Here is a 16152-nt window from a genome sequence, read left to right on the forward strand (position 1 = left end):
TTGATCTAGGGTTTCAAGAGAGAGAGTTTTTTTTTTAGGATTTACAGAGAGAGAGATAGTTGCAAAGAGAGAGAAACATGCATTACAAATGAATTGGGGGTGGTGGGGTTGGTGGTTAATTAATAAATATCATTAAATTAGCTTTAATTAAGTGTAACAAGGAAAATTCTATTTTTTACTAAAAATGAAAAGAGTGCAAATTACTTGGGACGCCCAGAAAGGAAAATAGTGCAAGTAACGCGGGATGGAGGGAGTTTTTTTTTTCAAACTCTAGATATACGGTTCGTTAAACTTCATTTCATTCGCACCACTTGTGTTAACAAGTTTCTATCTCTCTCTATATTCATTTCTTCTGACGAAATATGTCGCATTACGATAGTGATTCCCCCGTCACGAGCGAGTCACAAACGCAGAATATTCACTCGCCGTGTATTCCATCTCGAATTGGGGGAAATGCCAGCGGAAGTGCACCGATGTCCGGGACGATGCCCGGAATGTCGACGGTGATGCAACAACCCCAAATGGGGGGGATGATGCCTAGGTACTACAATATGCCCGGGATGATGTCCGGGTACTACAATATGTCCGGGATGATGATGCCCCAAATGCAACAGATGCCCCAGATGCAACAGATGTTATGATGCCCCAACTGCAACAAACGTTGGGGATGCTGCCCCAGATGCAACAGATGCCCCAAATGCAACAGATGTCGCGGATGCTGCCCCAAATGCAACAAACGCCGGGGATGATGCCCCAAATGCAACCGGGGAGGATGATGCCCCAGCTGCAACAGGGATCCACTGTCCCCCAACCACATGGGGACAGTGTCTATCGTCCCTATATGGATTTATTGTGCAGTGATTCTCCCCAACGTATTTCGCTGGAGACTCGTACTGCCCTGGAGACTCAGTTCCTTGACTCCGAGTTGTTCTCTTTTGAGGATTTGGGGATATCTCCGCGGACGTTGCCAGCCACGCAGCTAGCAGCTCCACCGGCGAGGACGCGAAGTGCGGGGAAGAGCAAGGCCACTAGCTCGCGTGCAGCGATCGATGGTGGGGCGGGGGAGGAGGAAGGCGGCAGGAGAAAGAGGACCGTCTGGAGCATTCAGGAGTGCGTCGCGCTGGCAAAGGCATGGATCAATGTAGTCAAGGATCCATACGTCTTGTTCAACCAGGTCATCGACAGAATGTGGTACCGCATTAGCCAAAGCTACCTCGAATGGAAACCGGCCGACGGGAAGCCTCACGATGTAGAGCAATGCCGGAAACAATGGGAGCGGCTGAAGAAGCAACTCAGCCGATTTTCCAGCCTTTACCAAAAGAACATCCGGTCGGCAACCAGTGGCATGACCTCCGAAGATGTGAAGCTTCTGTCCCACTAGCAGTTCCCCGACAGTGAGAAGGGGTTCGAGGAGTTCAAATATTAGGAGGTTTATCTTGAGGTGGAGAATTCCCCCAAGTTTATGGCGGGTGTTGAAGCTGGGTGGCCGAAGTGGACGAAGATCAATGCCTCTGGCGAGTACAGCAGCAGTGCCGGTTCCCACAAACTCCCCGAAGCCGAGGCAGAGTTCCCGACACCTCAATCGTCTTCCCGCTGCCGTCGCCCGATTGGGCAAAAGGCCGTGCTGCGGATGGCTAGGGGAAGTTCCAGCGCCTCGCAAGAGGTCCACTCGGAAGCTCCTTCGCAGATCACTCCCTAGCTGAGCAATCTCGCAGTTCATGATCGAAACAACGGAGAAGTGGTATGCAGGGACGGATCCCATGTACAAGGATGTTGAAGGATGAGATCGATACTATGAGGAGAAATCTGAGGCTGCCACCCCTGCCCGATGTTGACAGCACCACCGGCGATGGGGAGGACGAGGCTGATGACGGGGACTGAGATTTTAATACCGTATATTGTTTATTAATTCCGTAAATTGATTAATTTGGTGAATTTGTGATTTTTTTTATTGCGGGAAGTCCGCGCGGGAAGGCTATGGGATGTCCGTCACTGAGAAGTCCTTATGACGTGGCAGTGCTGTGAGAGGTCCTTATGACGTGGCAGAAGGTGTTTTTGGGAAGTCCGTCGGGAAGGCTATGGGAAGTCCGTCCCCACTGAGATGCTCTAAAAAGTAGTAACAGAGTCTAGTTCCTAAATCGAGCCCATTTAATCTTACCAACTCCCAACACCAAAACAAAGCCCAAACGCAGATCAATTCAGGAATCCATGTTCTCAACCAAACCACTCTACTCTCCAATGGCGAAACCATCACCAGTTTTTCTGCTCTCCGTCGCACCCCCACCGTTGCTATGCCGACCGTCTCCATTCATTTTCCACACACGATTCCTGCGCAGAAGGATCCACGGACGCCGCGCCAGAATCAGAGCGGTTGGGGAGTGGCAGGACTACGAGGAAGCGGTGAAGAAGAAGGACCTCGCAGGAGCGCTTCGCTTCCTCAGGCTCAAAGACGAGCTTCAGACCTCTTCAATTGAGTCGATTCCTCAGTCGAATGAGGAGTTACGCTTGTTTGAAATTGAGCGGGATTTTCAGGTGCTGAACACGTGCCTGAACGCCGATGATATGCGGCTTGTCGGCACCGCCTACGGTTTTCTAAAGGATCGAGGACTGTTGGCCAATTTCGGGAAGTATCGGAACATAGGTAATTCACACCTGTTAGTTTGATTTCGATGTTTTATACTGTATCGGTGAATGTGGAGGAGAACGTGTGAAAGGATGGGAAAAAGGGGAAGGGGATAAATAATTGAAACAATAAGGGATGGAATTAGTAGAAAAACAAGGAACATCTTTAGCACATTGCCTGTCATTTTGCAAATGGATAGACTACTCAAATACAAATTGAGGTTTTAGGTGTATGAATGATGTTGTATTCGTGCTCCGATGCAGTTTTAGGGGAATCAAGAGAAGTTACACCATCTGTGTTGAAGTCTTCCACTGGCTTAGAAGGTATACGATCATCTAAGTAAGTACTTTCTTTATTAATACATCAAAATATGCAGTAGTATAACATATCTTGCTATGTTTCAACTCGAAGCTATAAAAAATATTTTGGTTGCAATTTTTATTCATATATGATCAATAATTTCTCTTACATTTCTGTTGCTGTACTAGTGTCAAAGCTCTCTCCCAAAAAGTGGGGAGTTTCTGGGAGCTCTAGTGTTGTTTTAATAGCTGTACTTGCTGGAACATCTATACTGATAAATCAAGGAATAGACATCCGGCCGAACCTAGTAGCAATTTTAGCATTGTCTATGCTAGATGCTATTCTTCTTGGTGGTGCATGCTTAGCTCAAATCTCTAGTTATTGGCCTCCATATAGGCGCCGCATCTTAGTTCACGAAGCTGGTCACCTTCTCGTGGGTAAGCCATCCTAGTAAAATATGGTTTCTCCTTCTGCAATAGCACACTATATCCATGGTTAATTATGCATGCCTATATTTTTTTTCCTACTACTCTACTCTGCCTGGATGAAAAAGCCTCAGCCTGGCGTTTGGATTTACTTTATCTGTTACAATAATGCTGTAGCTATGTGAATTTGCAGCATATCTAATGGGGTGTCCAATACGTGGTGTAATTTTAGATCCTATCAGAGCAATGCAAATGGGCATTCAAGGGCAGGTACTTTGATACTGGCATAAATACTTCATTATCCTGGGTCAAAAGTGATGGATCGGTTATTAGCATATCACTTATCTGAGCTTAATCCTCCATAGCTTCTTGGTCTCTAACCATAATTTCAGAGTGGCCGTGCTTTAAAGAATTCAATAATTATGAGAATAAATGTTGATGTTCAGTTTATTGTCTGAGAAATTTGGAATTTAATTAAATTTTTCCAAACAGAGTGACTAGTGATGCAAACCTTATTCTCTGGTGTGTCTGTTGATTCACCGTTCATCTTTTGTACTGGATAATCTGGACTCTATTTCTTTGCCCATCTTTCAGTCTTGAACTTCAAAAACATATAGGGGCAGACGCCCGACTGTTTCTCCCAACTCGGTCATCCATGGTGATAGAGCATTGTCCTGTTGCTAATTTACATCTCAGATTTCTATATATTCCTCACCATTGTTTAACTTCCAATACATTCTGTTGTTTTTATTCCTCCTTTTGACTTCAGACAATTACCAAAACCTTGTTTCTCTATGAAGCTTCTCCATGAACATATTTTACGCTTTCATTATGATCTCTTGCAGGCAGGTACACAGTTTTGGGATGAGAAACTTCAACATGAGCTTTCTGAGGGCCGTCTCAGTGGGTCCGCCTTTGACAGGTTGGTGGTGATAAATTCAGTAATAGAGACTCTTATAATGCTTTATGCATTCAATATAGGTTGGTTGGGAAAAAATGTGTACGTCGTAATATGGGTGTAAATTGTGATGTTGAAAGTGTCTTCTGGGTTGTAAGTTTTTATCAAAATCTAAGTTTGACATGTTTAGGTACTGCATGGTGCTTTTTGCTGGGATTGCAGCTGAAGCTCTCATATATGGAGAGGCTGAGGGTGGAGAAAATGACGAGAACCTCTTCAGGAGTATCTGTGGGCTTCTAGAACCCCCATTCACCATTGCACAGGTCTTCCTTTTCTAAAAAATGTCTGTTTTTGTGTAGTCAGAGTAATTCACTTAGCTCGAGCATTGAGAATTAAATCTCCCCGTCAAGCGATGAATGTTGGCACCAAGAATTCTTGTCTTACGGTTTAATTGATCCTCATTCATCCGTGTACATAGTCGTAGCTTCAATGACCAATAATCTCAGGTTTATATTTGAGCTCATTGACAGGGCACTATCACCATCCTATATTCCTATGTAGGTGTAAGTAGAATTGGGGCTGCAGTTTTGGGCTGAGATAAAAATATCTATTTTAGTTATAGTTGGAGCTCAGTATATTAGTATACCGATCAATGTGGGAGAAGAGGATGGCCAAGTGCTGTGTCTGCAAATGCTATCATCCACCAGCTTTGTCTGCAGACTCAGCTTAGTGATTTGCAAAAATACGGAACTCTAAAATGAGCAATTAAAAATCGGTATAGGTTATGAGTGTCCATGCTACTGTGAAACTGATACAAAATTAGATGCCTATTGTTGATGAGTCTTTGCTAGAACGGAACTTGGGTTTTTGATAAGCATTAGTGGTTACTCAAATATGTGGGTGGATTTTTCGGTAAGACACATAATAGAGCAGCCTAATGCCAAGTAGCTATCTCAGTACTTCATTTAAACTCTAGATTCTTTACCAATTTAAATGCAGTTACTAATAAGAATATTGGCTTTCAGAATAATGTATTACATCAATGTGGTTCGCAGATGTCAAATCAAGCCCGTTGGTCTGTGCTGCAATCCTACAATCTGCTCAAGTTGCATAAAGCTGCCCATAGAGCAGCTTTCATAGCTTTGGAAAGTGGAGGTGAACTGAGTCTAGTTATAAGGAGAATTGAAGAGGCTATGTCTTCCACGTAGATGAAATCCATGTGTATCGCTTGTGCCGTTGGCCTGTTGAAGTACACCAGATGGAAGAAAATGCAGTAGAAGCACAATCTGTTTCGGCTCCATGAGTTCATAGACATTCTGTACTGACACCACACACCATGGCAGCATATGGTTCTGGTGTGGGTTCTTCAACAACTCTACTGCTCCGGGGGTTTCAAGAGCTTCCACTTGAAGCATTTCATTGCAGAAGATTGTTTCGGTGGGAATAGGAGCAATGCTGTAAATAAGGCAGAGTGATGAATACAGGGTAAAAGAGATCGGTGCAACAAACAGTAGTTTGCTTTGGCTTAATTTCTTGCAATCAGAGATGATAGATATTTTTTGTAAGTTGGTCTTATTGTTTATAAACTTTTTTGGTATTTGGAATCTGTTTCACACGTCTTGAATTACTATGACCCTCTATAGTTATTGTCTCTTAGTTTATTGAGCAAATTAAATTGATGATTGCATAACCGGTCAACCGTTTCGGTTAGAACCGGAACCGGCCGAATAAGCAGGTCTAATTGAATTGTACCCATGGCATGAACCTCCTAGTGCATTGTAGTAGTCTGGTAGAAAAAACTGAATTAATATAGTACCTCACTAGTTATTACTAGTAACAGTTAAAAGGAAGTGTGTAAGTGTTGGCCTCTTGGTAGATTGATTAATGTTCGGACCAAAGGCCACGAGTCTGAGTAAATTTATGTTGATTTGCTTATTTTAAAAAAAATCAAGAGTAATTTTTTTTCAAAAAATACGTGTATATGATAAATTAAATTAGTACCATAAACTCTTACTACAAATTTTTTACATTTTTATCAGATAGTACAAAATACTATAACAACATTTTTTTCTCAATGGAAGTTGATTTGGATGAGTTGCAAAATCTACACAATTCCTCCCATTCCTTTTAACGTGTTCAATTTCACTATTTTAAAAATTAAAATATACTATTTTGAATATATAATTTGTTCGCCGGTATAATTATAGGAACAATTATACTTATCTTATTAATATTTTGATACTATTTTATAGTACTACCTTAAATTCATTATTTATATACTTTAATTTCATTAATCTTTTAATGGTGTCCAAATTATTCTCACAATACAAAATATGTCTAAATCGCACGCTCAATCTGTACCCAAATATATCGACCGCTCCATATAATTTAACGTTGCGCTAACTTTAAAAAAACCCTTCTCCAGCTCCACTGAGCTCGCGCCACCGTCTTTTCTTCCGACCTTCTTCCGCCGCCGGAATGAGTAGTTGGAGAAGCCTGGTGCTTCGACTCGGAGAGAAATGCGCTGAATACGGCGGGAATACCGATTACAGAGACCAACTCGTCAGTCTTTATTTCTTCTCTTAAACCCTAATTTTGTTTTTTTTTTGGCTCAATTTTTAATGTCTGCAGGGGTGTAACCCTAGAACTATGCTATTCGTTGCCTGCCAACACTTGCATTTACATCAATGCTCCAGTTCTCAAAATTTTAATATATCTCGCCGAGAATTGCTACTTGCTCATCTTCATATATTTCCCCACAGGAAACTTGCTTTGGTGTGGTTCGCCGTGAGCTGCCGCATTCCCAAGATGAAATTTTATCTGTAAGGAGCTTGCTTCCATTCCTATTGCTCAATGTTCTTTCCCTTTGACTATGTGTAAATACTTTTGGGTCTAGGGAGTTTGGTTTTGAATTTTAAACTAAGTTAGTGGAAGAAAGGGTCTTGATGAAATTTTGCTAAGTTATCAAGTACTAGTAATCTAGCATGCTTAGATATCATGTTTACCTTTTATTATTCTGAATGCTCAAGCTTCTTGCTTTTTTATGGTATTGTGGCAGTTCCTTCTCCAGTGTGCAGAACAGTTGCCTCACAAGATACCTCTCTATGGGACACTGGTATGATTGAAGTTCTGTTTACCTATTCATTGTCTTATACGTGTATTATTTTGATAAGTACTAGTAATATACACTTGTCAATAGTCTGCATATATCAATTTTACTTTTTTGGAACATGGATGCTTGAAGTTATCTCTGTGATGCTCAACTAGAAAATTGAATGGATGGATGGATTCAAGAATCTATCAACTGTTTTCTCTTTTCATGATAAATGGAGTACTTATTATGGTTAAGTCAAATTTCTTTGATGACCTTAAGTAATCTATTTCAACTATATTTCAAGGAAACCATGATGATGCATATTCTTGAAACCATTTCATATGGCTTCAACGTTGTATCTATGTTTTGTACCCTTTAATAGAATAAGATAGCAATCCACCATTACACCATATAGCTGAACAACAGATATTCAATGAAAATCAGGATCACTGTCTGCCACACATTTCTTTTCCAGAAGCTATTTATTGTATTCTAAAATTTGAAATATGCGCTTACCTGACTCTCCATAGGGATTCCTAGGTTATTTCTGAATTCTCATTCTCATTAGACTGTACGCTGTAGTATGTTACTGAATCTGAGTGAATATGCGCTTTGTCTGGACGTAGCATAATGTTTTTGTGATCTTTCTCATTGATAAGAACCTTTTCAGTATACTTATATATAGATTCTCCTACTATTGTAGGTTGGTCTGGTAAATTTGGAAGATGAAGATTCCATCAAGAGAATTTTGGAGGACACACATGGAAATTTACAGGTAACAACCAAATTATAGACTACATTTATAAGACATGTTGACTTAGACAAAAATCTGTTGATTGTTCTTTACTATATACTGATATATCATCATTGTTTTCTGGCAGGCCGCTTTAGATAGTGGAAGTTGTAACAGGATCCGCATACTCATGCGCTTTTTGACTGCCTTGGTATGTGTTAGTCGTAAAATTCTTTGATCCTCACTTATCTGTTGCTGACTAAGAAGCTAATGAAAAGACTCACTTCCACACTTTGTTTAAAAGACACATGTCTCTGCATTTCATGTAATTATGAAGTTTATGCTATTGTGATTATGAACTGATCCGTTGTACAGATGTGCAGCAAAGTTCTCCAACCGAGTTCCTTAGTTGTTTTGTTTGAAACACTGCTGTCTTCAGCTGCTACTACTGTAGATGAAGACAAGGGAAATCCCTCGTGCCAAGCTTGTGCGGACTTCTATATAATTTGTATCTTGTCTTGTCTCCCTTGGGGTGGAGCAGAACTTGTTGAGGTAACTTTAACTTTTGTTCCACTTGATGATGATTCTCTGGTTATTTGGTTTCAATTATTTAGTGAAAATGATAAAAATAATACAGGGCTAAGGTGCCCTAGTTTGGCTGACCTTTTCGAGATGATCATACAAGTTTTTTTTTATTGCCAGCAAGTCCCTGAGGAGATCGACAGGGTCATGGTAGGGATACAAGCCTACATGAGTATAAGACGGCATGTTTCTGATGCTGGCTGCTCTGCTTTTGAGCATATTGAAGATAGAAGTCAGGATGATGGTGGAAAAGTATGCCACCTATCTCTTTGTTTTGTATCAACATGATGTATTCATGTGCTCTTTCTCTTTCTTTGAATTTTGCACGTAACCTATAAGATATGTGAAGGAGGATGTGGGCACCCTTTATATTACGCACCGTTGAGTTTCCAGTTGTTAATCTGAGTGTCTTTTAGGATTTCCTGGAGGATCTTTGGAGCCGGATTCAGGATCTCTCTAGCAAGGCCTGGAAGCTGGATAGTGGTACTGTTTCTGAATCTAATTGTTTTCTTTATTTCATCATGCTTCTTGCTGTGCTCTATTTGGGATGCACACATGATACATCAATTTTATATCTGTACTCAGATATACTTATTTGTTTTGGCAACCTATGTCTGATCTTGATAGTTGATAGAACATCTTCACATATTTAGAGCATTTAATATAAGTGACTTTCTTCCATTTGTACAACCATGAATTATCCATTTCTCCTTTGGTTCATTAATAAGTTGAGATTGATAGTATGTTGTGTCTTTCAACCTGGTTTACTTGATCTTTTGTAAGTGGAATTTAAATTGCAAGGACAATCCCATTTAAAGAATCAAAGATCTCAACATTCATATAGTCAACATTTTCAATGTATATATGAACACCAGACAACTTATTTTGCAAAATGTAAGGTTTTCTTGTGTCCATCAGGAAGCACCAACAGTAACTGAAATATAAGTAGCAAGTGACACTGTGGACTTCAATTTAAGTTCTGTTAGGCATGCTGGCGTGGCTTTCCTTTGGTTGTATATGCTTCTACTAAGCAACTATTATACTCCCTCCGGCCCAGTTTAGGAGTGCAATTTAGTTAGGGCACGGGTTTTAAGAAATTGTTGGAGTGTGTAATAGTTGAAGTGAGGTAGTGGTTGTTGGAGTATGTAATAATTGAAGTGAGGTAGTGGAAAGTCGGACCCTTTTGACTCTTTGTATGTTTTGGATTTTGTTTTGTTTTATTTTTATGAAAGTAATGGCATTTGAGAGTAAATTTCATCAACAATGAGGTTAAATTTTATGTCCAAATATGGTAAATTCTAAATGGGACTCTTAAACTGGGACGGACGGAAATGGCAAAACAAGACTCTTATACTGGGACGGAGGGAGTACTATATAACCTTCATTTTCATTCTTGGATTATTGATAGTTGTGTAGAGTAGATTCATGTGATAGTGTCTATGAGGAAGCACTGAAATCTAAGAAGCAAATGAGCTTCAATTCAAATTGTTCTTCAAGCATGACTGTGGCTTTGGTTTGTTTGCACATGTTTGATCTGTTGAGCATTATATAGTTAGCCTTAAACCATACAATTTCTTAAGATTGAGTGCGTGCATACACACAGATTATTTTCTGAATGATATTCCTTTTTAGTTCCTAGACCGCATCTTCCATTTGAACCACAACTAGTAGCTGGGAAATCTCATGACTTTGGTTCCTTGAACTGCCCTGAGCTTCCGGAACCTCCGGCTTCAGCTACGAGCATCACATATGGAAAACAAAAGCATGAAGCTGAATTGAAGTATCCTCAGCGCATTAGGAGACTTAATATCTTTCCTGCTAGTAAATTTGAGGTAATTTTACTGGACTATACTGACATTTGAATGGCCCACCTATTTGCACGTGTTATCCTTTTTTTGTGCATGCATTATACTGTGGTTGATATAGTTTCTCTATATATCCATTGAATTTTCTACGTCATGCTACCCTTTAAGATTTGATTTATTCTTTTTGAAGGTCATTTTTTTAGCTTGAAGAGGACCCCCTTTTCTTTAATAATCAACATCCCCTTCTTCTTGGGCTAAAACCTTCACCAAATGCAGAAGAATTTAGCACACTTAGCTTAATCATGAAATATGGTTTAGAAAACTGAATTTCAGGAAACTTCAACATAGTAACTGTTAAATGATGAGTTTAAATACCTTATCTCCTATAGCCGAGTTTCCGTCATTTGGACTTATATTATTCATTTTCTCTTTTCCCTTTTAATGGTAAATTGACAATATCATGATGTTAGTACCTGATGCTAAATGTAATTCTTGGTCTCTACAATCTATTTTCGTTGTAGAATGATAAGTAAATTTTTGAACGGCATATGTATTTATGAGCATAAAACATGTCTGTTTATAGCGTTGTTTTCAAAATAGAATGAGAACTTGATTCTTGAGTTGTATTTACTTCCTAGATGCCGATCAGTTGCATATAATTCTTTTTTCATCCCTGTTACCTTATTAGCGGTTTGTACCCTTGTGTTCGTTTTCTTTGCAGGACTTGCAACCGATAGATCGTTTTGTCGTGGAAGAGTATTTACTGGATGTTCTGTATTTTTTAAATGGATGGTTAGTAGCCTGTTTGAACTCGTTGTGTATATTATTTGTAATTGTACTGTTGAGTACTAATTTAGCAAATTAGGATGGAGACTTGGTAGGATCACATCCAACACATGTATTTGGAAAATACCTTCATTTTTCTGCAGTTCTGGAAGTCAGTATAATGACTTTGAACTATCTGTGTTTGTTACGGAAGCTAGGAGCATGTTCTATGATAATAAGTTTGTCAGTATATAGAAGATAGAGAGTAGGTCATATATTCTTTTGATTTCATCTAACTTATGTAGTAGTGTTAGAAAAACAACAGAGAAATATTTCTGGCCGAACACTTCTATTCATTGTACTCACTACTCAGACGTGATTGTTCAAGTATCCTTATTCTTTTATTTTAATTTCTTTCCTTGTTTCTGCAAAGCTAGTCGAAAGGAGTGTGCTTCATCCATGGTTGGCCTGCCCGTTCCCTTCCGGTACGAGTACCTTATGGCTGAGACAATATTCTCTCAGGTACAAATTAATGGTGCATCATTTTATTTACTTTGGGTTGCTCTATGTTGAATTTGATGTTTGAAATTAGGCCATAATTTATTCCTGCCAAACCTGGTTGGAAATTTGTAAACATTGGGTTTTGAGTTATAGCTATGTTTATATAATCATATGGCTGCAGATCATGTTTTTTGGGAGTTCAGGCGCTGTCATTTTCTTTTTTTGGTCTCAAATATTAGAAAGCTTAAGCTGGAGTCTCTTAGATTTGGTATTAAATTGAAGATTGTCTTGGTGTTAACTTCAATTGCCATCACTCCTGAGAAGAGTACAATTTTTTTTTGTAAATTTGTAATAGCTCTGTAAGTAATGGAAACAGTTGGAAAATACCTTTTACTAATTACTAGCAGTAATTTTAGGTAGGGGTTGGGTAGGGTTTGGTGGAGTGTGCCTTACCTTAACCAATATCAACTTTCCAACGAGATAGGGTATTGCTTTTTAATGTTTATCTCTTACGTGCAGATTCTCTTACTGCCTCAACCTCCTTTTAGGCCAATTTATTATACATTGGTCATTATGGACCTATGCAAGGTATGGTTATATACTTCTGATTCTATTGCCCATGACAGCCAACTTTGTCTTGTAAAGCATAATTTGCAACTATAGTCTATACTACTAGCTATCAAGGATATCTCAGTTCTTAGTGCAAGATTTTTCCAGGCTCTTCCTGGTGCCTTCCCAGCAGTTGTGGCCGGGGCTGTTCGATCACTTTTTGATAAAATTTCTGAACTAGACATGGAGTGCCGGACTCGGCTGATCCTTTGGTTTTCACACCACCTGTAAGTTAATATTCACAATATCTCGGATCTCCGCATTATAAAGTCCACAGTTGTAGCAACTGCTTACTTTACACATTCTTGTGGACCTCACACTGATATCTTTAATTAGGCATCATAGACAAGTATTGACATGATTTATTGGTTCTGAAAGCATCTGGATTCCACTGATGGATATATTTTTGACCAGAATGGCTAAATGTTTTAATTACTGGAATTCAATTTGAATCTTTCACTTGCTTACTGTTAGCATCATCAGGAACTATTCTGGCAGGTTAATTGATTGTTTGCCTGTTTCTAAGTGCTCCCCCAATGTGAAATCTCTGACATCTTAGGGAACGGTCAATGTTTTCTTAGTTTTATTTAGTATTTTACACCTCAATTTTTCCAAGTGTCAGTTTGCTATAGTATATAGTTCATATATCAGTTTCTAAGCAGTAAGATGTGTCCTCTTGAATCAGCTGTTTTATGAACCCCAGCTCATTTTTTTCATTGAAGGGGGACAAACTTGTATTTAGTCATCAGTCTTGAGTACTTTTCTTCTGACTTTTTTTGTGTGTTTCAGATCAAATTTTCAATTCATTTGGCCATGGGAAGAATGGGCTTACGTCTTGGACCTTCCAAAATGGGCCCCACAGCGAGTGTTTGTCCAGGAGGTTTTGGAAAGGGAAGTGCGCCTATCATATTGGGACAAAATCAAGCAGGTAAATTTGTTTTTTCATAAATTACATTCTTGTTGTCATTTTTTACCAGCCTCCAGAATTTAGTCACTGAATCTTATGTGACAGATCATTTGCGAACATGTGTAAGTTTTCACGTGAAATTCTAAAAAATTTGTATAATATCAAAAGATATTAGGCAGACCCCTTGTTGCATGTCAGATGATACACAAGTCTTTCTTGTGATGGTGTAACTTTGCTTCTTTCAGAATCAGTTAGCTTGTTGCTACTGGATCTGCACAGTGGAAGTTAGATAGTGTTTCTTACATCCTACTCCTTCACTTTTAAATGTTTATCTTTGTTGTAAATTTGATGTTGCTACAACCAAATGCTTTTGAACTAAACTAGTATTAGTAAATACATGTGAATACAAGTATACAACATTTGGACCATATTACTATAGTTTTCAATATTGATTCAAGTAATTTGTGTTTATCTGCATTCGTATAGAGCATAGAGAGTGCCCCTGCTCTGGAGGAGTTGCTTCCCCCGAAAGGTACGACAAATTTCATATACAGTGCTGAAGATGGAGATCAAACCGAGCGCGGCCTCTCTTCAGAACTCAGCGGCATGGTTAAAGAACGAGTGACTACCCGCGAAATTATTTCATGGATTGATGATCATGTGCTCTCAACTCATGGTCTGGATGTTACTCTCAGGGTGGTTGTTCAGACCCTTCTCAATATTGGTTCAAAAAGTTTTACCCATTTGATTACTGTATTGGAGAGGTATGGCCAAATTATTTCAAGGATTTGTCCGGATCAAGATAGGCAAGTTATGCTGATTTCTGAAGTGAGTTCATTCTGGAAGAACAATGCTCAAATGACTGCTGTGGCGATCGACAGAATGATGGGATATCGTCTTGTATCTAATGTGGCTATTGTGAGATGGGTTTTCTTGCCATCAAATGTTGATCAGTTTCACGTTTCTGATCGTTTGTGGGAGGTAACACTTCTAACACGCACAATGAGATCCTTTGTGAACCACATCCTTTATTCTAAGTTTATGCAGCAAATCAAATATATGAGGGAGACGGTGTGGTTGCCTTGATCTCTTTATTACTTTTTCTGTTTAACCTTCTTTTCATCTACAGATACTGAGAAATGCTCTTACGAAGACATTCAATCGTATTACTGATTTAAGAAAAGAGGTATCATCCCTCAAGAAGAGTGTTGTATTGGCTGCTGAAGCTGCATCTAAAGCTCAAGCTGAATTAGAGGATGCTAAGTCAAAGCTTACTCTTACTCTTGTGGATGGTGAACCAGTTCTTGCTGAAAATCCTGTAAAAATGAAGCGATTGAATGCAAATGTTGAAAGAACAAAACAGGAGGAGCTTTCTACTCAGGAATCATTAGAAGCAAAAGAAGCCCTTCTTGCACGAGCCGTGGATGAAATTGAGGTATATAGTAAATATCCAGTTGGAGGGTATTGTTTAAAATTTTCATGATATGCCATGTCTGGAAATTGTCTTGATTATGGTCTATAATGTAGAGCATCAACCTTCAATTGATTTATAATTGCTTTGGAGTCTGCAGGGATTGTTTTTATGTTTGTATAAAAGCTTCTCTGAGGTATTGGCGGAACCGCTCCAAGATACGGATGGTTCCTTGCACCCATCTTCTGTTGAGGCAGATGAAATGGCTATTGAAAATGAAGACACTACGGCAATGGAATTAGATAAAGAGGGTGGTAAATCTGAAAAAAGGTGTGTTGTCTTAAACTTTCCAAGGTCCTATTGTGTGGACATGATTTGGTATTTTAACTTGGACTTCTACTCATTGTTGGTTTCGGGTGCATTGTTGTAACATCATGTTTGCAGTGATCTGAACGGAGGAAGCACTGTAAATGGTTATAATGTTGGTGAAAAGGAACAGTGGTGTTTATCAACCTTGGGTTATGTGAAGGCCTTTACACGTCAATTTGCTTCAGAAGTAAGTTCCTATACTTTCTCCAAGTTTTCTTTGCTGTTTGTATGATTCTTTTCCGTGGTTCAAAAGTATGTCATTGCTATCTAAAGTTGATTACTATAAGAGATGTCAATTTTGTTTCAAATTGATAATGACATGATATGATAAGGATATGAACTTTACTTGAACACAAAATGGCAATGACGAGTTACCATCCAACAGATACAAATATGAAACTGCAATGGATGATAACATATAAAAACCCAGTAAAAGTTAACCAATATATACTTATATATTGTTTTCCTTCTTTTTTATCAATTTCTGGATTTTCTTCAGTTATATTCGGTGCATAATGCAAATATTGAACAAGATAAGCATGTTTTAATGAAATTAATGTTGGTGTAGCAACGGTGTATTTAGATCTCAGGATTGCTCTAAGCTCTTGGTTCATGCGTATACTATTGTGTCTTTTAGTGATTTCATATTTCTTATTGTTGTGTACCCAGATTTGGCCGCTTGCTGAGAAATTAGACGCCGAGGTTTTGACACAAGAAGTTCATCCTCTTCTAAGGAAAGCTGTATATTATGGTTTGCGTCGGCTGGATGAGTTTTAGTTTGCTCTTTTTGTTCCAATTATGAGTTTTGTTCTTTCTCATCGGTGTGCAAAAACACAATCTTTAGACAGCAGATGTGAACGAGTCTTGGTAATTTATGTAGTTTTGATTAGAAATGATACTTTATTTATAGCTTAACTTATCATTAAAGATCGGGCTATTCTTTTTTCTTTGCAACTGACTGGGAGAAAGTGTCTCGAATCCAGACATTCTAGTAATTAACACATGTCTTGTAGTGTTCAATACTATACCATCTGTCAAACCCATTACTCTTTTGTAAAATGTTATGCAACCTTTTTCTGAATTTTTAAAGTTTATAGCTTCAGTTTTAATTTATTTTTGTTTAGTCAATT

At 38.8% G+C, this 16152-nt stretch overlaps 2 protein-coding genes across 2 annotated transcripts; both read left to right on the forward strand.

Moving 5' to 3' along the window:
• Positions 1-2142: 2142 nt before the first annotated feature.
• Positions 2143-5852, forward strand: LOC125191870 (ATP-dependent zinc metalloprotease). The gene is made up of 7 exons (XM_048089298.2): positions 2143-2641; positions 2887-2946; positions 3112-3360; positions 3542-3618; positions 4194-4270; positions 4437-4569; positions 5302-5852. Exons 1-7 carry the CDS (start codon positions 2209-2211, stop codon positions 5452-5454), a joined length of 1182 nt encoding a protein of 393 aa, XP_047945255.1. The 5' UTR covers positions 2143-2208; the 3' UTR covers positions 5455-5852.
• A 770-nt stretch (positions 5853-6622) lies between these two features.
• On the forward strand, positions 6623-16111 carry ABH1 (ARM repeat superfamily protein). The gene is made up of 19 exons (XM_048092681.2): positions 6623-6808; positions 7009-7068; positions 7305-7361; positions 8044-8115; positions 8222-8284; positions 8449-8625; positions 8776-8907; positions 9072-9138; positions 10288-10487; positions 11182-11252; positions 11663-11747; positions 12246-12314; positions 12444-12562; positions 13125-13263; positions 13729-14223; positions 14372-14677; positions 14814-14983; positions 15098-15209; positions 15692-16111. The coding sequence occupies exons 1-19, from the start codon at positions 6725-6727 to the stop codon at positions 15797-15799; spliced, it is 2586 nt and encodes an 861-aa protein (XP_047948638.1). The 5' UTR covers positions 6623-6724; the 3' UTR covers positions 15800-16111.
• The last annotated feature ends 41 nt before the right edge of the window (positions 16112-16152 follow it).

Source organism: Salvia hispanica, chromosome 4, assembly GCF_029641045.1.
Source record: "Salvia hispanica isolate PSC_SH4W2 chromosome 4, Shi_PSC_v1, whole genome shotgun sequence".
Taxonomy (NCBI): domain Eukaryota; kingdom Viridiplantae; phylum Streptophyta; class Magnoliopsida; order Lamiales; family Lamiaceae; genus Salvia; species Salvia hispanica.

Bases quoted from the DNA above. Each gene is read 5' to 3' on its own strand.
- LOC125191870 (XM_048089298.2), top strand. From the start codon at position 2,209: ATGTTCTCAACCAAACCACTCTACTCTCCAATGGCGAAACCATCACCA. The intron at 3,619-4,193 runs GTACTTTGATAC...GATCTCTTGCAG, and splicing joins AAATGGGCATTCAAGGGCAG to GCAGGTACACAGTTTTGGGA. The intron at 4,570-5,301 runs GTCTTCCTTTTC...TGTGGTTCGCAG, and splicing joins CCCCATTCACCATTGCACAG to ATGTCAAATCAAGCCCGTTG.
- ABH1 (XM_048092681.2), top strand. From the start codon at position 6,725: ATGAGTAGTTGGAGAAGCCTGGTGCTTCGACTCGGAGAGAAATGCGCT. The intron at 8,626-8,775 runs GTAACTTTAACT...TTTTATTGCCAG, and splicing joins GTGGAGCAGAACTTGTTGAG to CAAGTCCCTGAGGAGATCGA. The intron at 10,488-11,181 runs GTAATTTTACTG...TTTTCTTTGCAG, and splicing joins TTCCTGCTAGTAAATTTGAG to GACTTGCAACCGATAGATCG.